At 42.9% G+C, this 27,712-nt stretch overlaps 1 protein-coding gene across 1 annotated transcript in view; it reads left to right on the forward strand.

The window, feature by feature from the left end:
- The window catches only part of TRAPPC12 (trafficking protein particle complex 12), a 53,449-nt gene that overhangs the window by 8,072 nt on the left and 17,665 nt on the right, over positions 1-27,712 (forward strand). The window contains 4 exon segments of the mRNA XM_033143042.1: positions 5,344-5,457; positions 7,323-7,461; positions 17,727-17,839; positions 23,416-23,488. Of these exon segments, the coding sequence (XP_032998933.1) occupies positions 5,344-5,457; positions 7,323-7,461; positions 17,727-17,839; positions 23,416-23,488 (439 nt within the window).

The following is a 27,712-nucleotide window of genomic DNA, read 5'->3' on the forward strand; positions in this document are numbered from 1 at the left end:
AGGAGCACTGGAAGACTACTTGTCTAGCACAGTATTGTCTGCTTCAACTGGCACCAGCTTTCTAGGATCTCTGTCTGTGGTCTTTCACATTACCTGCTACTGTATTCTTTTAAACTGTAGATGCCAAGAACTAAACCTGGGACCATCTGCTGCCCGGAAATTCAATTTTCTGTCTTAAACTCAGAGGTGGAAAGAGGACTGATTTTTTATTTATTTTTTTGTACTTGTAACGCTTGCTGGTTGCCAATGATTTTGAAATGACATTGCCTTTGTCTCAAGAAACTGTGTCGTTCGTGTGTTGCACTTTGAGCTTATATAATGTGTGCACATCATTCAGTTGCATTTGAAATAAATAATAACCCATCTGTGCAAAATTGCTGCCTTAAAGTAGCAAACATTTTTGAAAGCCTTAATTTGGCACACAGAATCTAAAAGATCTAGGCACCATCGTTTCAAGACTTTGCATTTTAATTTATTCCATAAATGAATGGCTCTTGCAGCATTTTTGTAATTAAAGTAGGACAGTAGCAGCAGGCAACTGATAGTTTTCAGTGTAGAAAGCATGTAAGAAATAGACTTAAATTTTTTAATTGCAATATTTCAATGGCGTATTAATGAGCTTTATGCTCGTAATAACTTCAAACAAACTTTAGCCTAAGAAGGGGTTACTGACGTGAGTTTCTCTAAGTAATGTCAAAGTGTTCTACCAGAGTAATTTACAATCGAGAAGAATGTCATAGCAAATGGAGGAGGACATTTTAATCATTTTAATGGTGTCGCATGTAGAGTTAATGACTCCCTTTTGAGACTCCGTTTGGAAAAAATCATATACATTCTGTTGTGCTTCTGATTTAATGTTGAATTTTCATATGTTGTCAAATATAATATGCTGTAGTTCTTGTACATATTTACTGTTTTATACCAGAAAAGTTTTACTTCAAACCTCCCAGTTTAAATTGTATTTTTAAACAAAAAAACTGGTCAAGGAGTTATGGCTACAACTAATCATTCTTCAGTTGATTTAGAAAAAAAACTGAGGTGGGTTGTGCCCGTTACTTTCATACTGTGCTCTTTGGGATGTTTGGGGTTTCTCGAATATTATTTAGGGTTCCCCAATAGGTAGATCAGTCATGGCTGGCAAATGTTCTTAAAAAAGAAAAAACCACACACACACACACACACACACACACAACCCCACATGTCCACTCATTTGCATCTATCGCTGCAACATGCAGCTGCAGAAGTTTGGGTGTACACCCTAAAACCTATGTGTATAGTGGAAGACAGTCAACATGGAAATGCTTCTCTGAAGATAGAAAGTTTGAAACTGTTAGGTTTCTTTTTCCTTTGCACATGGAATCAGTGGGTTTAAGGATCTGTCATACAGTGGTACCCCGGGTTACATACTTAATCCATTCCGGGTTACAGTACATGACCCGAAAAGGATGTAACCCGAACAATTCGTTCTGCGCATGCGCAGACCGAAAAAACCCCGGGGGAACGCTCTGCGCATGCGCAAATTGCGCACGTGTCTGGTTGCGCTTCCGGGTTAGCGGCGTTCACAACCCGAAAAGTACGCAACCCAGAGCGTACGTAACCCGAGGTACGATTGTGTAACTCTTCCTAAAGCAGGATGTATAGACAAGTGCTTCTTCAACCTGAACAATGCCTTAAGTTTTTCAGGAGACATTGCCCTAGGGCTATTGAGTAGCCTATGGTTGTCTGTTGCCCAGTGAATAGCACTCTCAGTAGTCTTATGTCTAATGGTTTTTTTAAAAGAAAAAATGCCAGAAAGTTACTTTTCTTAATCTTGATTTCTCTTAGAGGTTAGATGAGTAATCTTCAGTAGTCCTTTCCAGAGAAGTAAACAGATGGTCATCAGAAATTTAATAACAGTAATAAAAAAATTGAATTTATATTGGAAATCAGACATCCATTTATTATGGTTGGTCCATTATTCTGCTGTATCACCTGAACTATGTGACCTTCGTTGCATATGTACATCTGTCATACATCAAAGAACAGATGGTGTCCATTCCTGCTGTTCTGTGTCCTCTGGCTATGATCCCATTAAAATGCAGGATGCTCTGTGTCTGTACCTGAGTATCTGATACAAAGATGGGAACGTATATATCTTTTTTGTACTATAGCGGCTAAGAGCTGTGAACCAAGAAGACCCTGGTTCACATTTCACATTGGCCATGGAATCCTTAGCTAGTCTTAGGCAAATGGCTATTCTCTCAGCTTCAGTACTGTGAAATGAAGTTTAAATATTCAGGCAGCAAAAAGAAAGAACACTGCTAATAATACAGCAAGAGGAAGGATTAATTCAGGAAAAAAGAAACCTACTAAACTGCAACCCTCAGTATATTTTACAAGCAAGCTTGTGGATCAATTAGAGTAAAACAGCCTAAGGAGAAGCTCCTCAGCTACTAGAAGAGTTTTGATGTGTAATTTAGATAGCCATATCATTGTGTGGGGAAAAAAATGTGTATTTGCATTTGATTAGAATGTCATCAGAGGTTTGGAATGTTTCCACGCTGGAGATAAATGGGAACCATAGCACAATTAACACCTTTTTTAAAAAATTGAATTCCTTGCTTGTTCAAGACTACGTCCAAAGCTACCCGTATGCAGAACTAGTTGCTCAGTTTTTTTGGATCTAGACCATTATCCTGCTAACACACTCTAGCAACCCAAATCACAGCACACCGGTGTTAGTACCTCCTGGCACAATGTCTAAATCAAGATCTGTTCCTCTTACCCACACACTTGTAAACTAGTTGAAGATACCATATTTTGTCTTCCCAAGTTTGAACATGTTGAACCTCTTTTCCCAATTGCTTTTCCATTAGCATCTTCCACCTTCTCTCGAAAGTTCATTAGGCAGCCAATGCAGTAGTAGCCCAATAACCTTTAATAAATGTCATGACACTATATTCTTAACAAATGAATAGCATGGTATTCTTCTTCCACCATAGTAAGCCAGCAAACTCAGCAGAAATTGGGCTTTACCCACAAAGAGCAATCCAATCCAAAATGTGATTAATAGATCTGATTGTGATACAGTTACTAGGTGTACATTTTCAAAATATCACAGTTACATGAAACATAGCTATCTTCACAAATTCTCTTTTTTTAAAAAAAATAGTAATAATAATTCTGGATTCTACATCTATGGTAGAAAAAGCAGTAATCAGTGTAGTGTACTGTTGACTTTTGGCCCCTTAAAAGCTTCCTCAGAATTATTCATGTATGGCAGCATCTGAAATAAAATACTTAGCATCACTAAGTTCTCTGGTTCAAAATTTAAGGGATGTTCTTAATCATTTAAGGGGTGTTCTTGCTCTTCTCACCCACCCCTCTTCCTCGCAGCACATATGAAAAGAAATTCTTGGTTTGCTTTATAGATAACAGTGTGTCACAGTTCATAAGGTGAGCCCAGTAATAGCCGTGATCTATGGTTTGGACTTCTGAAGCCAGCCAAGTGAAGAGAGTGTTTGTGGTTTCCTGAGGCTGACTCCCAATTTGCACAAGTGGTCTCCGTTGGAATAGTGTTCCCTGGCCTGAGAGAGCAGGTCCCTGACTGACTCCAACGACAATAGCTAAGGCTGCTGAACAGACTCTTGGGCTGGTGTATTGTTTAGGAAGTTTTATTTAGGGTGGGGGGTTTTTTTTGCTGTTATTGATTATTTACTTTAGATCTTATTATGATTTACGTGTAAATTGTTTCAATTTGGTTGTGCCCTTTTTATTATTGTTTATGGCTACTTTCCTTACATTTGCAATTATGTATTTGAGCATGGTTTTAACCACAGAAAGGCAGCATACAAATCAAATGATGCATGGATGGATGTATATTTGGAGAAGACCTCTTGAAATTAATGGGACTTGAATTAGTCGTGTACATTGATTGTAATGGGTATGACATATTGCATTGCGTTGCATTAATTATAGGAGTTCTGATTTTCATAGTTATATGTCTGTAAGCTGCCTAGAGAGAACCTTGTCCTTGAAAAGCAGCCCACACATCTTTTAAATAAATAAATGCACATTTTGGATAATCATCATCATCTACCATCTCGTGTAGACCCCAGATTTTAGGTCAGATTTTAAGTGGGACACAACACACAACAGAAGAGCAGTTGTCCTCTTTGACCACAGATATATCTTCCCATCTTCATGAGTCAATAAATAAGTGACGTGGGTCTTCTGCTTCCCCTCCAAATGGATTGTGCCACAGGGATATTTGTAAAGAATAGGACTGGAGTGGACTGGAGAAGTAGCACTTGGTGGAGGGACTTCCGTTTAGTATCCTTTTCTACACTCAAGGAGAAAATAGTTTGGCAAAGAGAAGCTACTGTTCGTGATGTTCCTTTTGATTTATGTCACTGACTACTGCCACTTTTAGGGAATTACTCAGTGGTGTCGTAGGAGTTCGACCCAGTTACTGTCCTTGATTCCACTCTTTACTGGCTGTATTGGACACACACGGACAATTCTTTCTCTTAGCTCTGACAAGAAGCAACAGTCATTCTTTATCTTAGCTTTTGAGCAGAACAGGCACAAGTTGTTTTTCCCCGAGGGAATTCCTCTGAGGCTTGACACATTTGTGAGCCTGGGGTACACATAGCTGTGTCTTCTGAAAAATCTGTCTGTTTTTGAGGACTAAACACTTTTAAATAAAAAATGTATGGACTGCGGACAAAAGTCTAGCAAATGCCCATAGAAAGAAGTTCACTTGCATGATTTTTGAGGGTTTTTTTTCTCTCTCTCTCTGTCTTGTTTTGATAATTCCCCCGTATTTCATTTGGTGCTAAATCTGGGTGAACGACTAGACGTTTCAAATCTCAGCTGTTTATATTCACTAAAATATTTCATTTTGACCAAGCTGTATTTATTGATGACCTTCATGAAGCCATCAATTCAAAACTATTAGGAACATAATTGGATCCTAGAAAGAGAATAAAATAGCAGTGTTATCTGGGGAGAATAGTTATGAAACTTAGGAAGGTGGAGAGGAACGTTGCGCATTTCAGATGGAGCCTGACCACTGCTTCTGAATGGAATAGTATCTGGCCTGTCATAATAAATTGTGTATCCTTTTACACTAGCAATCTTCTAATTGTAAATTGTGAGTCATGCCTGGCTTCGCTTTTTGCCTAATTATACAAGCAGTTTTGACAAATGACATCCCACTTCCTACTGGCTAACTTTACTGACCTTGTCATTATTACTAATGGTTAGCTGGAGCTGCTTCAAGCAAAATAAGCAGCTTCAAGTTTTTAGCAGCTGAATTTATTTGTTACTTAGCCTATTCTCTTTTTTTTTTCTCCCACCCAGAGCAGCAAAAACTGGAGAGCAGCCGTTGACCTATGCGGACGGCTTCTGACTGCCCACGGTCAAGGCTATGGCAAAAATGGCCTGCCCACAAGTCATACAACAGACTCTCTGCAGGTACATTTGCCATTCAGTCAAGCAAAATTGTGGGTTCGATTTTACAAATGGGTGAAGAGAGCCATCCTTCAGTGCTATTTTTATTTGCTGTCACTTCCTGAATGTGCACTTTAAAGCAGCAGTGGGTAATTTGTTCCACTACAAGAATCTTCGTGGAAATGTAACACAAACTGGAGGCCTGCAGCTAATGTATGCATTTGACTTTGCACGTAACTTGCATCAACAGAGTACACACAACTGCAGTCTAACAGTCTAACTAGTTGAAATTGCTTGTTCACAACTTAGAGGTACCCTGATTCTGACCACTCAGATTTAAGATCCTTCCAGATGCATTGCCTTTGTATTTTCAGGATTAGTCCTGCAAGCATGATCTATTTAAAATCAAAGCTGAGATTTGTAATGCAAACGGAAGGCCATTGGCTTTGCTGTGATGTTGGGGAAGAATATAAAGGTAAAGGTAAAGGTACCCCTGACCATTAGGTCCAATCGCAGACGACTCTGGGGTTGCAGCGCACATCTCGCACTATAGGCCGAGGGAGCCAGCGTTTGTCCGCAGACAGCTTCCAGGTCATGTGACCACTAACTAGGCCGCTTCTGGCAAACCATAGCAGCACACGGAAACGCCATTTACCTTCTCACCGGAGCGGTACCTATTTATCTCCTTGCATTTTTATGTGCTTTTGAACTCCTAGGTTGGCAGGAGCTGGGACTGAGCAACGGGAGCTCACCCCGTCGTGGGGATTCAAACCGCCAACCTTCTGATCGGCAAGCCCTACGCTCTGTGGTTTAGACCACAGCACCACCCACGTCCCGGGGAAGAATATACTTTGCCCTTATTCTAGCCCCGAAAAGCATATTATGATCTTAGTAAGGGAACAAATAGTTTAAAAATTCTTCTGCAGCATACTTGCCTAGGTTTTTTTTTTACTTTAGAGAGTTGTGTTCCAAAGATTTTTATGAGCATTGTAATAATAATTTATGCTGATATTTATTTAAAAGCAATTGCAATTTCTCTGTTTCAAGTGAAGTTGATACAAGGGTTATAAAGATGTTTTGTGGCGCTGTGGCTAATAACACAATGCTTGAAAACTCCACTGATGAATCTGTGTTCTAGATCTCTTATGGGTGTGTGTGTCAGTGGGAATAGCTGGAGGCATAAACAATATATTCATTTCTTATAATAATAGCTAGCAATATTGTAGCAAATAATTAGTTATTCTTTTCAACTTGTGATGGCAGCCAGTATGTAGGAATCAGGATTGGATGAGAGCATCCCATCCTCAAATTGGCATGTTTTGCCCTAGCTCTATCCATTTCAGTCTGGTCCAGTTTTCGATACCATCCTTTGGCATTTAATTATCTGTGGTCTCTTTCAATGAGTGGGATGTCTTAGACCTGCCTTAATTAAATATGAAGGCATTTTTAGCTTTTAATTCGTTTTAGTTTAATGTTGGTTTTTGTGTTAGTCACTTGGAGTTACTTTTAATAAAAAGGTGACAAATTCAATTAATAATAATATTATTAATTAATAATAATATCAACAACAACAAAATTAATAATAATAACAACAACAAATAATATGTACAACTATATGGTGTTAGGTGCTGTTATTTCATTGGCAGATGAGCAGAAAATAAAGATAGTTAAGTGAAGACAGAACCACCTATTTTAGCTTTCTGATTTTGGCCAAAGGCATCTGTTATGTGGATATCTGCGAACGTATCGTAGGCAACTTTTTAGGCATCATTAGAAAACTAATAGTAAAGTAAGTTTGTTTGCGTTTTGCAGTAAACGCTGTCAAATGATCTCTCTCTCTCTCTCTCCCACCCACCCCCCTTTTCTTTTTCCTTTTTTCCTTTTTCAAGCTTTGGTTTGTAAGACTTGCACTCCTGGTGAAACTGGGTCTCTTCCAAAACGCTGAAATGGAATTTGAACCATTTGGAAATCTAGACCAGCCTGATCTATATTACGAGTATTACCCCCATGTATACCCAGGACGCAAAGGTAAACCTGTTTATATTCTGTTCTGCTAATACTAAGGATGTTGGGCATTAGAGTGCTTAGATCACATTGACTTCAGTTAGAGAATTAAGAACATGCTTAAATATATTCCGTTGACATTAATGGGAGTTTCAAGGTTTTAATGTTGCTGGATTTTGTCCGTTTCCTTACATACCGGTAGTTTAGAAGAAGAAACCCAAGTTTTCAACCTTAAAGGGAGTAAGACAACTTTGTAGACGGAAACAACACAATGGTGGCCTAACTTCTTGAAGGTCTTTTGACCATGCTGGTTCGCTGAAAGTCTCTTCCAGTTGATCCACAGTGGTTATACTTTACATAACAGTGGCAGGTAGTAAGGAGTCTAAATATACTTCTTCAAAGCAAAATATAGTGAACTGAGTTCTGTATTGTTAAAAAAGCACATGTTTGGTAAAAGATAGCAAACATGCAGTATGCAAAAGCATTTTAGAAAGTAGACCTAGTTTATTATATACACACACACACACTATCTATCTATCTATCTATCTATCTATATAAACAGAGGCCAAATTATATTGTTATTTGTTAAACTTGTTTGTCACTTGTTATCCAGAAGTCTCCAAGTGACTTCAAACACATTTAAAAACATAAACACATTTTTATTTATAAAAAAAAATTAGATGAAGTGTTACCGGTATGTCCAAACTATGTTGTTAATGTCACCTAGCTCCCTAGTCTCTGCTTGTAAATTTAGAATGAAGTTTTGCTGGTGTTTTCTTATTGCTAAGGCAATGACATGTTTAGCACTAACTATGGTGTAGCATTATGTCTGTACTGAGCTAACTGAGCTACAAAATTGCTAAGAGTAAAAGATGAAGGCTTTAGATTTGCAGAATAGTCCAAGACTAAGCATACTGAAGATGAGAGATATATTTTAACCCCTTACCTATCTAGCTTCTTAAGGAATTTATATCTATAATCAGATCAAAAATCAGATAATGCAGGGATCCATCTGATCTTCCTATAATAGGAAATGGCAGGTGCATTAGATCAAAGCTTGGAAAAGGCCATCACCCTTCCTTTGTTCATATTTGAGGGCTACGCTATCTTGATGGCCTAAGAGGTAGAAAGGGCATACCTAAGAGTCTGCCTTGAAATAAACTGTATTGAAAAAGAAAAATGAATCTGTGTCGTTAAACAGCTAATTTAAATGATAAAATAAACATAAATCATACATATATTTTATCTACTGCGCAGTAACCGTCATCTATGATAATATGCTGATGGTTGCTAATTTTTCTTTTCATTTTTTGGTGTAACAAGCATAACTGTAAAATCTTTGATTTATCTATCTCATTTTGATTCACAATAGTTAAACGAATTAGGCAATTAAAATGCACTTTGCAATCAAATGTGTCGAGATACAAATAAATAATGGTTATGAAAGTGGTATAAAATACATTTCATTTAATTCATGTGTGTAATTTGGATCAATTCAAAATATTCATTGAATGAAATGAAATGCATTTCATTTCTGAACAGCATGTGAATTTCAGTCTGGAAATGTTATGAATTTCCATGGATGTCTGTTAACATTTCTGGTACTACTTTGTCCTTGGCTTCTATGCAACTAGACTTATTAAATGCTTTTCTTTTTACTCCAAAGTAACTTTTCCATTCTGGATAAATTCTGCCTCTTTTATAGTCCATATTTGTGTGAGTCTGAGTTTTCCAACTTAAACTGCCAACTTTTATTGACACACCACGTATTTTTCACTTTCTCTCATTCCCTTTCTCCAACTAGATTCCCACAGCTCTTTCTGTGGCATCTACTTTTGTTAATTAAAATACAGCTAGCTCTTCATAACCTACCTTACATGCCATGCAGTGTGCAGTCCATAGGTCTGGCTTAATGTCTGTGCAAAATCTTAGTGCCCATTCACATTCCTCATCTAGTATTTAGTCTTGTAGGAGCCAGATTCCAGTTCTTGTACACATCCCGACCCCATGCAGAACATAACAGCCGATGAACACATCCCAGTGTACACCCCAGCATCCATATACTCCTGTCTTTATGGCAAACACATCCTGCCATTCAAATGTGATGTTCCTCGTCCTTGGGGAGGAGGAAGCACCAGATATTGTACATTAACCTGTGTGACAATTGCCTGTGTATCTACTTCATTACAGAGATGCAATTAGATCTTGTTTACTTAAATTTTCTATTCTGTCCTGCTCACCCTAAAGATTCCCCCCCCCCCACTGCCAATTGCCTGTCTTAAGTGACTATTTCAAGGTATGGATTTTGTTCATTTTGCTTGTAATGCTTTTTTTTTTTTTTAGTTCTAGTAGGCGGTTGCTGTCAGGCTACCTGCCCTGCGAAGGCAATTTGACGAGAAAGCAAAGGTTAATTTTGATAGTAAGCGTAGCTTTAGGATAGGATATTGCTGCCCTTCAGGTCTTTTCAAGCCTTAAATTCTCCAACGATTGCTTGTTCTTTGGAAATGCTAGATATCATTGAGTTGGTGTAGTGGTTCTAACTAGAGGAAGTCCTCTTTCCTTCTGTCAAGGGTAATTCTACCCTCACAGGCTAGCTCCATCTCCTTGAGGCTGTCACAGGCACCAGCAGTGCTCCTGAGCCAGCATACGATTGGCAGGGTCCGAAGAGGACCACCTTCATCGCTCAATCAAAGGATTTCCAGCATAGGTGTGGGAATTACGATTACCCTGCCGTGGTCACCTGCGTTGGGGGGGGGGGGGGAAATCTACCTTTTGGAATGTGGCAGCTGTCATGTGGCTTTAAAAGGCTCTATCATTCCACCCTCTCCCATCTTTTACAAGGACTTAAATGTATTCCTTTTGCTTCAAGAGATTGGTTTAAAAAAAGAAAAGAAAACATTTTCCAGGTTTGCTTTTTCTTCTTCTTCTTCTTTGTATATATAAATCAGTGTTTTTCAACCTTTTTTGGGCAAAGGCACACTTGTTTCATGAAAAAAATCACGAGGCACACCACCATTAGAAATGTTAAAAACAGTGGTGGCGAACCTTTTAGAGACCGAGTGCCCAAACTGTAAACCAAAAACCACTTATTTATCACAAAGTGCTCAAACTTGTTGAGCTTTTTTGGGGGGAGCTGCCGACCAAAGTTTTGGAGTTTTGGGGGGGTGCACAAAAGTTGCTTTGCTTTTGGGGGGGCGCCCCAAAGCTGCTGGGCTTTTGGGGGGGAAGGGAGTCGATGTTGCAGGGTGCAACGTTACCGTGAGCTGCATCGAGCGGATTGGAAAGATCGGGGGGGGGGGGGGGAGAAGATTGCCACCGATTGTGCTTTGTGTGTGTTTGTGTTTTCTGACCGAGGGGTGGAGGAGAGCCCGTCTTGCTGAATCAGACCGAGGAAAAAGTGTGAGCTTTGTGGCGGGCAAGGAGGAAGCAGGAGTGATGAGAGAGCAAAGGCGAAAACTAGAGGAAGGCGCTGTTGCTGCGGGGCTCTGCCGGGAGGACCGTTGCCTTCGCCACTCACACTCCTGCGCTCGGGAAGGGCTCGAGGAGCCTCAAGTGTCCGCCCCTCCCTGGCGTCTTCTTAGGCAGCCGGGACTATGGAGACTTTGAATGGCACCAGCCTCGGCGAGCCTCTGAAGTCGCCGCAGAGCCTGCACCACTCCTTCGCCGAGAAGAAGGGGCTCCACCGAGCTCCTTCCCCAGCCAAACCTTTCCTCAAAGACCTCCACGCCCGGGCAGCTTCTGCCAAGCCCCCGCCGGTGCACCCCAAATTCCCCAGCCTCTCCAGCAAGCCGCAGTCCCCGCAGGCGGGAGCCCACCCGCAGGGGCGTCGCTATGGGGGGCGGTACGCTGCCGGCCCTTTGCTGGTGGCGCTCGAAGAAGGCGAGGCAGGCTGAGGGGCGACGCCTGGCCCCGGGGGCAGAGCGGGCGCTAGCTGCGGCTGCTCGCGTTCCCGATCGCTGGAGCCGGTGCTGGATTCCGCATCGCTGCTGGCGGCCTGAGCCAGCCTCTGCTCGTCGGAGAGCGGCTCGGACGGGCAGTCGGACAGGTCGGAGCTGCTGTCCATGTGGCTGATCCTGGCGCCGGATCCGCTGCCCAGCCCAGCGGCCGGTGCCAGGGAACCCGGCGGGGCCAGGGAACCCGGCGGGGCCAAGGAGGCGCATCGCTTGCCCTTCCTGCCTTTGCTTGGCTCGCCACCGGGCTGCCTCCCGCCGGCCTTGGCGCCTGCTTGATCCGGGGCCCGGGCTGCCTTCTTGCTCGAGAGGGTGGATTTAGCACTGCTCGCCTTGCCAGGCGCGCCGGCAGCGAGGCAAGCCGCCGCTGCCTTCGCACCCTGGGCGCAGCTCCGCCGGGAGAGGCGGCTCTGCGTGGCCAGCAGCCCCAGCGAGTGCAAGCAGGCAACAGTGGACGCAAGCCTGGGGAAAAAACAACAACAGCAGCACAGATGGGCCGATGGTGCGCGTGCTAGCAGTGAGGGCTCTGCGTGCCAAATCTGGCACGCGTGCCATAGGTTCGCCACCACTGATATATAAAGTAATTTTTCAATTTTTGCCGCGGCACACCAGGCAACATCTCGCGGCACACTAGTGTGCCGCGGAACAGTGGTTGAAAAACACTGATATAAATCACATGCTTCTAAAACGTTGAAGCAACTGTAGGTGTTCCAGTGTTTCGGTAAAGTAATTATGACACGAGGGGGAGAAATAGCAGAAAATACTTTGCTTTCAGTGTGCGAGCTGGCAGGGCCCACTTGAAGGATGTGTTTTGTTCCCCCTCTAGTGGCGGCCTTACTAATAGTAGTATGCTACCTTCACACCTGCTGGAGAATGTGTTATGCTTCTCCTCAAGATGAAGAATTCCGCACTGGAGATCCTTATGGCTAAAGTTCTTTCCATCCTATAATTACATTGCTTTCTCGATGTTTTTCATACACTTTTCTGTTTTGTAAACCCAGCAGCTATTCCGAGCTCTGCCCAGTGAGTTCTGTGTTCTTGATACTGATGCTATATAATTGCTACAGCCCAGGGAAATACTGCCTCCCAAGTATTATTTCTCTCTGTTTCTTTTTTCTGCCAGTGCAATCATTGCTCAACATCTTCTGTTCTTCCTCTGTTGCTCTTTGTCTCCCTTGTTCCTACTTTCCTGAATACCACCCATTGCTTAATGTTGTACCCTCACCTCTGCAGCCCAGTTTGACTTCCGTCATCTTTCTCCTTGCCTTGGAATCTTTAGTTCCCACATGACGTAGGATTTGCCTAAAGCCTTTTAAAAAAAGAACAAATACAACTCTATGCATATCGTGCTCCCGCGTGGTAACTCCCAGTTGTCTCCACCCAGATTGTTGACCAAGTCAACAGTTTTGCTTACCTTATTTTCCTAGGCTATTCATTAGTTCCTTACATAAGAACGTTGAGTACTAAAATAAGGACAGGGATTTTTTGTTTGTTTGTTTGTTTGTGCTCATGGAAATCTGATTTTCTTGTTTGCATGTCTTAGAACATTGAGTACTAAAATAAGGACAGGGATTTTTTTGTGGAGGGGTCTGTGTGTGCTCATGGAAATCTGATTTTGTTGTTTGTATGTCTTGGTTTCTAACCATAGGATTTTAGCTGCAAAGTATCCTATACATGTTGGCTGTAACGTTTTGGTTGGTCGTTTTCCTTATGTGTGTCTGTTATTTCTTTTAACTCCACATAACATGCCATGAAAAAGAGCTGCATTCTCCTCAATTTGTTTTTTTTTTTTAATTTTCTTTTACTACTTTATCTGACCCATTCCCCTTTGTGAAAATCTTGTCCTAGTTTAGAGCACACGTTTATGCATCCCAGACCTCGGGTAACCCCACCTTATTTCTGCTGCACAAAATATTGGATTGCACTAACTTGCTGCCATGTTTTGATGAGTGGGGGGTCCATAAGAATGATGGATATTTTGCCGTCTCCTTAAGGGTAGCTTCAGACATTACGAGAAGCACAGCTCTTAACGTCTGAAAGGGACTGTGTCGCAGCAGGATGCTTAACCTGCACATACTTCTCAGCCTGTTCATACCCCTCACTTATTGGCTTTACAATAGATACACATTATGCAGAAGCATTATGCCATCATGCATTTGTCCATTATAATAAACACTGACTTGCAGACATAGTTAACTGCTTAACGGGGTTAGAGATGTCCTACATGTTTCGCATGGTGCAGAAATAACCCAGCCCTTGCTTAAAACTTCTCAAAGACTTCAGGAACTGTGGAAATTTATTCTGAAGAGGGGTTATTACCACTGTGAGAAACCTGTAGGTGTGCATAATTCTTCTAGAATGCTGTGACTAACCAATGCACCTTGTTTATATAAGACTCCTCAGTGTGATTCTCTCCCCCCAACCTCCCCAATAAAGATACACACTTTCATAGTTCATAATCCTGGTTATCACAGAGTCTGTCACGCTGTCAGAAACTCACAGGTGAGCTATAAGGCATTGTCCTGCTTTTAAATCTGCCCTCATGAGCATATGAGGACTGCTTCTGTTTATGATTAATTAGGCAGGCTTTCATGTTACCTGTTTCCTTGTTTGTTCATTACAACAACTAGATTTCCATTTTCTGTGGGAATGGGCTCTCCATTATTAACCTCTTTTTGTCCTGGCTTTTTAATTTGAAGCTGGAAGAAAGTTCAACGTGGCCGTGTCATCATGCCACAAATGCAAAGTCTTGCTGTTTTGACCAAAATTTTGATTGAAAAGCTCTCTCAGGCAGCCTGCACTTCTGTATCCTGGCTGACAGCGCAGGGTGACCCTGCCCCTGTATCACCCTAATGTGACACACACAAACCCCCTCCAAAAAATGGCAAACCCCTTTGTAGTCGCTCATTTCAGGACAGGGCCTGCTGTGAAAGTAAGGCAAGTCTTGGGCCACAACTCCACCCCAGCTACATTCACTCAGCAAGCAATCAAGCAATAACTCACAGTACAAACAGTCTTACCTCCAGCCTGATAAGTTATACAACGGTTGTAGGGAGAGCAGACCAAGCAAGGCTGTTGGGTCTTTATGGTGGATTCAGAAGTGTCCTATTAGGACTTGGTCTTTCTGTCTCTGTGGCTCTTCAGTGCTCTCTGTGAAACTTGACTGAGCAGCTTCTAGAGCCCTTAATGTCCCTAAACTTTCCTGCCAACATGGTTGCCTTGCAGATTTTTGACACGAAAGGTTCGCAATCATCTACCTTCTCAAAGGACTTTCCCTAACTTTTCATTACCTCTCCTGTGCTCCTTTGTGTTTTTCTCCTGCAGCTATTCAGAGGTGATGATTATTCCTCATTTTGAAGGAGTCTGCTTTTGGATGCTAGGTGTGTGTGTGTGTGTGTGTGTGTGTGTATACAGACATGCGCACACACACACACACACATATATATATATATACACACACACACACACACACACACACATATATTTCCCCATATGCTAGGGGTGTGACAGAAAACAGGTTTCCCCCCCCCCCTTGGGTTTTTCAAAATTATTCCAGAACCACAAAACTCATTTGCAGTAGCCTAATCCTTTCGTTATGCTTTTAAATCAGATAATATTAGAAATCTGTCAGTGCAAAATTGAAAATAATATTCAAAATAAATAAATGAACAGGCCGCAGAAGGACAGTATAAGTACACATTATTTGTGGTTAAAATTTTAATATTATATAGTTTATATATGGATAACTTTGTCTTGCAGTCTTTTTTATTTATTTTGGGGCTGGGTGTCAATATTTGGTACAAAATAGGTGGCGTATATTTTTAAACAATAGCCTACCATAGCCTAAATAATAGCCAGTTCAGGAGCAGGAACTGTCACATGTACCTGGTCTCTCAGTGGAGCTGATGGAGTAGCCCGGTTCCCAATCTCTCGCTCTGCTGCAGTGATGTGGAGACCACCTCAGAGGCTGTTCCGGAAGGACTTTCCCTTCCTGGCAGGGCCGCCTACTATCCGCTGCCCTGTGGAAAGAATGGAAATGAACAGTTATGATTTAATTGTGTGGCTGCAATTTTATTACCTTGGAAGGATGCGTATCCTGGAAAGTAGGATATAAATAACCATAATAAATAAATAAATAAGAGGAACTAAGGGAATTTGTGATCAGTATTGCCTCTTTCTGTCCTGGGGCATCAGTGAAGAAACATGTTATCAGTGTCAAGCCTTTTTAAAGTGGTGATTAGCTTTTCTTTTCTTTTCTTTTCTTGCTGTGATGCTACCGTGTAAGGGGTTGGTCTAGATCAGGGTTTCCCAAACTTGGGTCCCTGGTTGTTTTTTGGACTACAATTCCCATCATCCCTGGCCACTGTTCCTTATGGATAATGGGTGTTGTAGTCCAACAACATCTGGAGACCCAAGTTTGGGAAACCTCGGGACTAGATGATCCCCGGGGTACCTTCCAACCCTACATTTCTGTGATTCTATGTGTGCATTTGTCTCATTCTAAAGTTAAATTTGCCAATGCTATTTGAGCAAAAGTTACACATCTAAATCCAGATATTTTGACACAGCGTTAACCGACTTTCCCCCTCACTAAATAGCACTGCATTTTCATAAGCAAACAAGATTTTTGTCCTACAGTGCAAGGGACAACATACTTTAGCAAAATCATAAAGGAAGCTATCAGTATCTCTGGTTTAAAACTGTACTTAAAATTTTACTATGAAAGTAAAAGTCCTGGTATTTTTGCCTAGTTGGGATGTAACTGAGGAATGAGAGAAAGAAAAACCATCTTTTCCAAGACCAAAGTGGGGGAAACCAGCCTACCTCTGAATGCATTGCACCTTCAACTCTTGACCTTCTTAAAAATAAATAAATTCAAACTCCCAGGCTCTGAAGTAGCAGAGCTTGGGCCTGTTCCTCATGCACGTCGCTCCCATTCCTGTGCTGTCCAGGATTCATGGTGTAGATGCTGTGAGAAAGTAAGATTCCACCCCCCAAATCTGAAGTGAGCCAAGTAGTAACTCCCATTTTGTAAGAAATTGACTTCAGTGCTGGTTGGCTGCCAACTTTATTTGCCACTTCTAAAATGAAGCTGTGGGATTAGCTCTGGTGCTACATCTTTCTGATTGCGATATGGATTTCCATTGCACACTAACCTCTCTGCTAATGAGTTGGCCTTCCATGCAGCAGCATGTAGGATCATTAACTTTGCTTAATAACCATTCTCAGGGCTAGTGAAGTCATATTTTTCTCTCTGTGGCATGGTGACTATCCATCTGTCTGTGGAGTGAAGCTTTTATACTCAGTAGGTCTGAAAAGGAGTGGATTGTGAGCAGCCCAGGTGCTGTAATAAGACCTGAAAACTGTGGCTTTAGAGCAACAGCCACGAAGGACAAGAAGAACAAATGATGGGGATACAAAACAGAGGAATAAAGTTATTTGAAGTAGTTAAGAAAGCATTGCACAGATCATAGGTCAGCAGGAAAGACCCTGGGCTACTAGACAATTTGGTGTTTTCCTAACAGAGGGATTCTCCTTGCAAAAGTATATTGGATTGTTACTGTATAAGGAATACTTTCATTTGTTTTCTAAGCCTTAAAGTTTCATGTTTTGTAAATTTGGGTTCTAAAACATTGTGTAAAGGAATCATTAGACCTGCATTGCAGGGGGTTGGGCTAGATGACTCCCATGGTTCCTTCCAACTCATTGATTCTATGACATCCAAGAAAAAGCTCAAACCTTTTAAAAAATGAGACGCAGTACCTGTTAGGAATATTTCAAGTACAACAAGACCTGGTTTCCCTAAAGGAAAATACTTAAATGACTTCTAATGACCCTTGTAGGCCTAAAGTGACTAATGATTCTTCAATTAATAGTAAAATCACAATGGCTGGCAGCCACATACGGATGTGTAGAACTCAGAAACCTTATTAGGTTTGCATTCAGGCCCTCACAAAAAAGTGAGTAAATAGAACTCAAATTGCACTTAGTTGCACAGATAAAATGGAGACCACAGCTGAACACTGGTCTGGTTTCATTTGCTCATCACTTCCTCAGATAACTTACATCTTGAAATTTTAGGGACAGATACTAGGCAAACAATTCATTAAGAGCAACAATGAAGAAGGGTGACGGAGTGCAGGAAGTGGGGTGGGCAGCTGTCCAAAAATCTACAGCTTGCTATTCCACGCTAAGGTTTGTTTCAGGCCTGTATATATCATGTCTCCAGAGAGACATAACCTTATCTTGAGTAAATGCAGAGAGCATATGCCTGTGATAGATGTGGATCGTACCAATAACTACAATAATTGCAATCCATCCATTTTGTTACCATTCTAGGTTCCATGGTTCCTTTTTCCATGAGGATTTTGCATGCTGAACTTCAGCAGTACCTCGGAAATCCTCAAGAGTCACTTGATAGACTGCACAGTATGAAAACAATCTGCACAAAGGTAAAGGGCAGTCAATCTTTTTCCAATACTTAGGCATCAGTAGCCTTGGACTTTCTGTAGGCAGAGTATTTAGAATGTCTGGAACAGCCATCGAGCTTCAGTCATTCATTGCACAGTTATGATGCAATAATTCTTCGACAGACAGGGTAGGCTTAAAAGAAGCTGCTCTTTTCCAGGCTCAGTGGAATTTGAAAGTGCTTAATTTTGACTGGCTCATGCTCTGTGCTCCGAAATCTTAAAGATTTTGCTGTTAGAAATGTGAGTGTTCATTACACATTAACTCTGTATTTCAAAGCCCATTGCTACTCAGTTATGTTTTCACTTTAAACAAACCATCAGCCTAGTAATGTGACAAACAAACCATGTAGGGTGGCAATATCCAAAGTTAAATGTTAGCAATGTATCCTGCTTTGAACCATATCAACCTTCTCATTTAATAAGATGCTAGTAATTTTTATTTTCGTCAAACCAAACCCGATCCTGGATATGAGAACAATCCACCTGGATCCGACCAAAAGTCTTGCCTCGTTCACAGAGGCCAAGCAGATGACTCCATCAAATCCTTCAGCAGGCCTTGAAGGCTATAGGCATCTCCTCTGGTTGGCCCCAGCCACTTTTGCTGAGGGCAATCCTTTCTCTGAACATGGAGGCTACTTAATCACTGATAGACCCAACTTCCATGAATGTGTCTAACCCCCTTTAAAGACATCTAAGGTGGTGGCCACCACCATTCCATCAGGTGGCTGTATTGTGTGAAGAGTATGTTATTTTGACTTCCCTCGATCTGCTGCCAATAAATCCATTGAGTTCTAGTATGATGATAAAAGGAGGGACCTTTTCTCTGTACACTTTTCCATATCAAGGCTTTGGGCGAGATGCAGCTAAGTTGCTGCATGCACAAAACAAGGTCTGTCTGCACAACGGGACTTTCCCTCCTCTCCTCTCCCTGTGTCCCCTAAATCTTCTCTGGAAGGTTGGGGAAAGACCCAGAACAGGTTCCAGGGGGCACAGGGGCCGGAGAGGGGAAGTCTCACTGCGCAAGCAGGCCTTGTTCATGCTTATCCCGTGTAGCACTACACTGAATAAGACCTTTTGCCTTGTCTCCTCTTAGTCCTCTTTTTCCTCAACATTAAAATGTTCCTTTTCTCTTACGGAAGGTACCTCAATTTTCTGATTTTGGTTGCCTTCTTGATGATTTCAAAGGCAATCCCACATGTAACATATGGCAGTAGTCTAACCTCTAGAGCAGGGGTCAGCAAACTTTTTCAGCAGGGGGCTGGTCCACTGTCCCTCAGACCTGGGGGGTGGGGCAGACTATATTGGGGGGGGGGGTGAACGAATTCCTATGCCCCACAAATAACCCAGAGATGCATTTTAAATAAAAGCACATATTCTACTCATGTAAAAACACCAGGCAGGCCCCACAAATAACCCAGAGATGCATTTTAAATAAAAGGACACATTCTACTCACGTAAAAATACGCGATTTCCGGACAATCTGTGGGCCAGATTTAGAAGGCGATTGGGCTGGATCCGGCCCCCAGGCCTTAGTTTGCCTACCCGTCAGTGCTGTCAAGTATCCCGTTTTCCCCGGGAATCTCCCTTATTTCAAGCAGTTTCCCACTGCTATCCCTTATTTTTTATATCCCTTTAATTTCCCGTTTTTTCAAAGGAAGCAGCTCCTCTCCCTCCCCCTGCTGGCCAGGGACTGGGAAGACCTCGCCTCCTTGCAGCCTCAAAGCAAGCGGGAGCCATTTCCCGCGCTTACAGGCGTCGTAGCCCATGGGCAGCGTTTCCAAAATACAGTAAGCCTACTGCGCGCATTCACACCAATGCCGCCCACTTTTGCTTCTGGCTCCGCCCACCACTGCCATGTGACTGTCCCCGGGATAGGTGAGGCTGCTGATCCCTTATTTTCAAATCCGAAACTCGACAGCTCTGCTACCCGTGCTCTAGAGGTTACCAGAGCACAGAATACTGATGCTATCCTTATCAGGATAGACTAATCATCACAGCTCAAATTCACATATATGCATGCAAGAGGGATGGGAAGGACTTTGCTGCAGATGGAGAGCCTTCCAGATGCAACTGAACTACAACTCCCATCTGCACCAGGCAGCATGGCTAATGATTGGGGGTGATTGGAATTGTAGTCCAGCAATAGCTGGAGGGCCACAGCTTCTTCATCCCTGGCAAGTCTCACTGTGAGAACCAGCAAGTGTGTAATTTCAAGTGGTTCAGTTGACTGCTTCCATTCAACATGGCAAGGAAAAAGGAAAGGCTAATCTGTCTGCACCAGCACATTTAAAAACTAGCCAGAAGCCTGGCTAAACACCGCTCTTCTGCAAACAGCAAATCTTGTGCCAAAATCATCATTGGAGAGTTTGGGGGTCTTACTGGACCAAATTCAAACTTGCAGTTTCTTTTTTTTCTTTTTACATCCTTCCCCCCCCCCCAAAAAAAATATGTCTCAAGGTGAATGCCTACTAGACTGTTTCTCTCACCAGTGTCAGTCTTTAAGTGGTCCCAGCTAGATTTTCGAACGAACATTTTCGTGGAGATGAATGGGGGGGTGGAGGGAGAAATAAATTAACATCCACACTGCAGTTTTTGTTTGCCTGAAGACAATTCCCTACTACGCTGGCTCACCAGTACAAAAGTGTATTGATTTATGTAAGGCAGGCCAGTGGTCCAAACAAAAAACAAAACAAAACTAAGAGCTTAAAAAAAGACCTTACAAATATATAAAAAAGCAAGGCCGAGTCTCCTGAAGTGTAGAATATTCAATTCTTATTTTCCCGTGTGTTTTGTCCTGATAATGCCTATAGGCTACATATTTACTCAACGGAAAAGATGCACCATCTAAAATTCTTCCTAGGAACAAAAGCACAGTTCTGTATTTCATCAAAATGCCAGGAACACTTTCATGAAGCAATACAGAGAATCTTTTTTAACACTTGTAGTAATGTATGTGTGACCTTAAAAATAAAAAAGTCTTCTTTCAGAAGATGGAAGCTTGGCCCAAATGGGAAGAGCAGAAAGGAAAATAAATTCTGGCAAATGTAAGCTGGTGATAAAGGCAAGTGAAAGAACAGGAAGACAATATTGCTAAACCCCACGGTGAAAATGTCTTCTAAGAACACCAGGAAACGAGTAAGGAGATGGTTGGGCCCTCACACACCAAAGGAGTGACAGAGGAGGATAAGAAGAAACTGAGTGACCACTTTGCCCCTGCCTTTGTTGTGGAAGGTGTGGGCAGATACCTGCGCTGTAACTGATTGCAGGGAAGATGTCTGAAGAATCATGTCCAAGAGAGGTGACAAAAGATGAAGTTCCACGACAAGGGTGGGGAAATGGTTTCAGACCCAAAGGCCACATTCCTTTCAATTTTGCGCAGTAAGTTACGTTTCAGCCACAAAGAAGTCAAAAGAATCTACACACTCATCCCTCTCTCAGCACCTTTAAGGAACCACTGTTCCCATGATTCTTTGGGGGAAGCCATGACTGAATAAAGTGAGATAATGTGGCTTTAAATGTAAATTGCAGCTGGGGCCTTCCGTCTCTCAGCTGGCAGGAGCCAAAATCAGCACCGAAACAGTGCACTCATTCCCCAGGAGAGGGAGTCCCTTATATTTGCTGATCTGCAGAAACGACTAGCTAATTAAAGTACAAGTGCTCTGGAATGAATCTCATTTAGTTCTCTTAGGCCAAAGGATGCTACAAATCATGATTTTAGGAGTGATGGTATTTGAGGCGTCACGGAGGGAGCCGAAGATATTCTTCCATGGAGATGGGAGGTTTGATTTATAATTTCAGGCACAAAACCATTCAAAGCTAGCAGCCCAAATAATTTTCCAGATCATCACAGCCATCTTTATTTTAGCTTGCCCAGACTTCATTTTAATCACAGAAATCATTTTGGGGGGGAAACATGTGTGATACAGGGTAGAGATCATTGTTTTAACTAGGAATGAAACCCCTGATGGAAATTATAAAACTACCGAAGAGAGAGAACGTTTGGGTTAGGTGGTGATTGTTGTTTTTAACACCTCTTTTGGAATCAGCTTTTATTTTATTTATTTTATTGCATTGGCTTAGATCCAGAGTTTCCATAAAGGGGCCTCCACTTGCAGCATGCTTCTCTCTTGCCTTCCTCCACCAGTCCCCTGTGCCTTCCTCAACAACTGCTCCAGATGGTTGGAAGTACCTCAAACTGTAGGAGGGGGCTTTCGAGGGAATCAGCAAGAGTAGCTTCCCTACCCCCCCCCTTTCCACCAGCGAGAGCCTCCCCACTGAATTGCAGTCCCTTTCATGAACGGAAAGATAATGTCAGATCCAACCTATTGCGGGAAAGGGGCCAGCATGTACATTAACCTTGGGTTCAGTCCCTGGCATCTCTTCAAGAGTTCAGAAAGCTCTTTGCCCGACAACTCTGCTGCAATACTGGGCTCGGTGAGCTCTGACGCCATCTCCATATGTCCACATATCTCTCACTTCTTCCAAGTAGTCCTAAGTTGGCGTACATGGGCATGATCCCAGTTTATCTTCCCAACAGTCTTGGGAGGTTGGTTAGGCTGAGATTGGCCCCATACCAGTTACAGAGTTTCATTGCTGGCCAGCTCTTTGAACCCTGATCTCCTTGGTTCAGAACCAAACACTCTGCCTGCACAATGTTGTCTGATTGAAGCCCACCAATCGTGTCTTGTGGCAGGTGCTTCACAGTCTCAGTCACTGGCGGCCCAAATGGGATGCCTTCGCTGGGCTGTCGTCACCGGTGAGCAATGATTGGCTCCACGGATGACAAATTTGTTTAGTGGATTTATACAGTCCTCAAAGCAGCTCACAACACTGAATGTGCTTACTTCAGTTTCGATTTGGATCGGATTGGATATCCCGATTTTCACTACCCGAAGGAGTCTCAAAGCGGCTAACATTCTCCTTTCCCTTCCTCCCCCACAACACTGTGAGGTGAGTGGGGCTGAGAGACTTCAAAGAAGTGTGACTAGCCCAAGGTCACCCAGCAGCTGCATGTGGAGGAGCGGAGACGCGAACCCGGTTCCCCAGATTACGAGTCTACCACTCTTAACCTCTACACCACACTGGCTCTCAGTTTGTGTTGCACTGCTTTCGTTTTGTACAGGCTAGTAATTGATATCCTGCCTAACGTGTATTTCTCCAGTTATGTTCGGAATAAGGTAAAGGGTAAAGGACCCCTGGACGGTTAAGTCCAGACAAAGGTGACTATGGGGTTGTGGCGTTCATCTCTCTTTCAGGCCAAGGGAGCTGGCATTTGTCCACAGAATATTAACTCTTGGGTGTGTGTCATTTCAGCCAAGCTGCAGTATGAAAGCATTCTCTCGTTTTCTTCTTAATTGATTTGAAGGGTGATTCCTATGACTTCCAATAGATTGGAGATTTCAAAAGTTGCTCTCGTGGGATGGGGTGGGGGGAGCCCTGTTTGAATCTCTCTGTGTGGAGAATATGGTGACCGTGACTGATTTCAGTTTACAAATTTTTGCTTTCGCTCTGGAATGGCGTTCAAACTCAACAAAATTGCTTAAAAATACTCATTGCAGATATTGGATAACTTGGAATGTGGCTTTGCAGAAGATGGAAGCATGACTAACATTACCCAAGAGAACAGGCAAGGTAGGCACAACCCCTGAAGCCTTTTCTTCCACAGTCAGTGTATTTTTATCACTTGCCCAAATACTGTCAGAAGTTCTCACAAGATTGCTCTGTAGCTGTTAAAACAGCGGCATTGTCGCTCGTACAGCCTTTAAAATGATGCACCCCTGTATTTTGATTGCTGGGAATCATTTCGCAGATTTGCTTTTTATTTTTGATCGTGGCGATGCATTAAATCACAGTCTTCTCTCCAGTTTCAAAAAAGGGGGAATGGCTGCCATTCTAGAATGACAGATTTATGATAATAGCAGTGCGGTGCTTAGAAACCAAAGGAGCATTTAGTCTTGAAACTCAACTCTTTGTCCCCATAAGACTCTCTACCTTACATTTGGGGTTCTTGTTTGGACCCGTGGCTTGGCCCCTAAGCTGTCAGTTGCCTGTTAGGTTGTTGGTTTTTTAAAGGCTTTTCCACCCTACAATGCCACATTTTTTTTTTTTTGCAGGGCTTCTGCTTTGCCAATATTTCCCCAAGAGTGGAAAGGGAGGGGTTGTATTGTTTTTATTTGTTACTGTGTTTTGTGTTTTTGTATTGTAGACCACCCTGTGATCCTTGCAGGGGTGTCAACTTGAATTTTAAAAAAATTGGCCGGGGTGGGGAGTAAGCCCCAGCCCCACATAATTGATCACATGTAAGGATGCTGTGCTGGATCTTGGTCCCACCCATGAACAGATGGAGTCTTTCTGTTCACTGATGCCTGGTTAAAAGCCAAACTTCTTTTTTTCATTTAAGATAATTGACATTCTTGATGAATTTCTGTTGTGCTGTGCCCTTAGCAAAGTTTATTTTAGGTCTCTTGACTGGTTCCATACTGTCAGAAAGCCACCTAGGTCCAGGCAGGCTAGGTTGAGTTTGGCACACTCTCCCTTGAATTGCCTGCATAAAATCCCAAGTCTTCCTCCTGTTGCATCGAGTAAGTGAGGGTCCAGCCAGTCTTTGTGGGCTTGGATCAGCCAAAGGCAAGGCACTTACTACGAGGTAGACAACCCAAGCATTGTGGTGGAAGTGTGATGCTTTCTTGGGTACAGTACTCAAGAATGAACTGGGATCATAAAGAATTAAACCGATTCAAAGGTCTCAAGGAGTGAAACCTGGCTTGCTTCCACCCTCCCATTTTCAGCAGAGTTGATTATTCATTTGCTCCATGTCTACGGATAATGCCAACAATCTTGTTTGTTGCATTTCCAGTGTTGTTTGTGGGTGTTCTTTGGTTTGGTTTTAAACCTCTTGATCTTGGGATGGGCTTGGAGCAGGCTTCCTCAAACTCGGGCCTCCAGATGTTTTGAGACTACAATTCCCATCATCCCTGACCACTGGTCCTGCTAGCTAGGGATCATGGGAGTTGTAGGCCAAAAACATTCAGAGGGGCGAGTTTGAGGAAGCCTGGCTTAGAGGGTCTAAATCTGTGTTGGGCTGGAGAGGCAGACTAGAGGTGCTGCTGGTCTATCAACCACCCTGTTGCCTATCAGCATCCCTGACTGAGCTGGCCAAGGTGGTCTCTGGCATAGTGTTGGAAAATGGCAGTCCTAGGTGAATTAAATACTCATGCAAAGGCTGCTGCTGCTGGGCCAGCTCAGGATGTCATGGCCTCCATGAAAGCCTGTCTCAAATGGTCACCAGCCCCACACATTGGACAGGGGTAATCCTTGATGTAGTCTCTATCCACAGTGCTATGAGGGATGGACTGAAGATGGGAGGAGTGTAAAGTACTTACTTGTCACGATGAGACCATTACCAGGAAGAGGGCCTTCTCGGTAGTGGCGCCCTCACTGTGGAACAAACTCCCATCAGATGTCAAGGAAATAAACAACTCTCTGACTCTGGTATTACTTTGACCAAAATACACTAATTCCCTCGTGCAACTTTTAACAGCGACAATCCCTCCCCCCCCCCTCACTGTATTGACAATGGAAGAATTAGGGAGAAATGGGTGGGTGGGGTGGGAAATAAAAATTCTTCAGCAATGTTATGACACCCCAGTTTAGAAATGGCCCTGTTTCCAGTGACTTTGCTTCAACTCGTAGAACATAACATTTACGGTAATGAGAGAGCGGTTCTGAATGCTACCTTTCTTTGATCAAATAACTGTAGCTAGCCACTCCCCATCTAGAATTAGGGGGTTAGGGGTATAACTGCAAGATAAGGGAAATCACTGCTTTTTTGCATCTTGAGTCCTGACTGCAATGGAAGTAGCCAGCCAGGCAAAGCTTGCTAGTATTGGTGGCTATGGGATTTTCGTCGTCAGAGCAATCTAGGGCTAGTTAAGTAAAGCCCATTCCAATCCACACAAAGAACCCAGAGCCGCAAACCCTCGAGACTATCTGAGAGAGGGTACCATTAAATCTTGGAGTTCTTCTCATGCCTTCCCCTGCCCATTTCACTGTGTTTAACCAAACTGGCTCCAAATAATTTTGTATTGTTTCCCCGGCAGCTACAGTTCCTCTCCTAGTTGCACCCTGTGGTCCTTCCCTCTGCTCCCCACCCTGCAGTGTGATGGTTTCTGTCTGCCTGCTCTCGCTCTCCTTTGGCGCAGCTGCTTTTCAGAGCTCAGCTGAGCTCGGCAGAGGCTAGGAAGGAGAGGCAGCCAGCAGAATCTTTAGGGGAGGGGGGGGGCTTTTGAGCATCTGTGAGAGGTTGTTATGCGCGTGGAGTGCAGAAGCATTACAGCTGCCTGTCTGCCTAATGCTGCCCAGAGGACACTTGTGGGGACTATTGGCATCTCTTCCAGAGTAGGTCAATCAGATCTGCTCTCTGCAAGGGCCTCTGGTGCAGTTTTGAGCTGCAGGAAACTTTCTGTATCTGTTTTTGTGTGCGCTCCAGCTGAGGCAAACCTTTATTTTTTGCCTTGTGAACTGTGACTGGAAACAAGCCTCAGTTCTTTCTGGGATTAGATCTGCAGCATAATTTCCCTACTGCTGCTCTTAAGTAGGTGTTGCACAAACCAGCTTGTTGCAGAGCAGGGCAGGACATCGCATTCGCCATTTGTTCAGTGGGAGGAAAACGATTTAACATTGCACCATTTTCTTGGCAGTGCATTGCCTCCATTTCTTCCTCCTTCTCCTTCTCCTTCTTCTTTTGCAAGGCATCAAGTCCTATAGGTGCTCCACAGCACACAGTTCCCAGAGCAACAAAAAATGCACAAAAGGGATGCAGCTGTAATATGACAGTGGTTACAAATAAAAATGCACATATTCTCCATAGCTTTGCTCTTATTAAAAAAAAAAGCTTATTTGAATTGTAATAATGCATCTTATATAGGTTTGCTCAACCTGATATTGGACCTGCTTCACTTCCACTGATACCAAGCAGCCATAGGAAGCATTGGTGGGTTTTGGACAGCTTTGCGTCATCTATAGGGGAAAGGATAACATCCACATCATATGCAATTTTTGCTCTTGGGCTTTCTAGGTCAGGAGTGAGGATATGCGGGAGGGGGCAGTGTGATGTGCATCCATGCCCACATGTACTCACACATGCATATAATAGAAACCAGGGGTGTCAATTTGAATAAAATATTGGGGGGCTGGTAGGTAAGCCCCGATGCACATAATCAATCACATGACATGGTACACACACACCATTTGAATGGCAATGCCCATCAACTTGGGGGACCTCAAATATTTTAGGGGGCGCGCAAAGGGACCTCCGCCCCTAGGAGTTGGCCCCTATGATAGAAACACACATTATTATTATTATTATTTAATGGTGAATGCTGGCTTGCGTTTTAAAGGTTGGGCAGGGCATTCATTTGAACTAATCTAAATGAATAACACTCTGCTAGTCCTGGATGTGGCTATTAATAAGGAGTTTTATTTTAAAAAAAAAAAAACCCAGCAAAGGTGCAATAAAAAGAGCATACTGTGTCAGATAGGAAAATTGGGGCACATTTCCTTGCCATTCCGGCAATTCTATTGCACCTTTCTTTCTCGGTTCCTCTCCTTGCGATGCTCCTTCTGAGTGATAACCACAATCACGGGCACATCATCATCATCACCTTCACCCTGAAAGCAATTAAATTGGCAGCCCGATCCTCTGCATCAGAAGTGGGTCTCGCAGAACGTCCTTCTAAGTGTGCTTGCTTCGGATTGCAGCCCTGGACATATTAACTACAAATTAGAAACCATTCCCTCACCCCTTTACCCTAGCGCTCATTTTGTAACAGCAGAAGCTCCCGTTAGTTGGCTTTG

The sequence above is a fragment of the Lacerta agilis genome, chromosome 3 (assembly GCF_009819535.1).
Source record: "Lacerta agilis isolate rLacAgi1 chromosome 3, rLacAgi1.pri, whole genome shotgun sequence".
NCBI lineage: Eukaryota > Metazoa > Chordata > Lepidosauria > Squamata > Lacertidae > Lacerta > Lacerta agilis.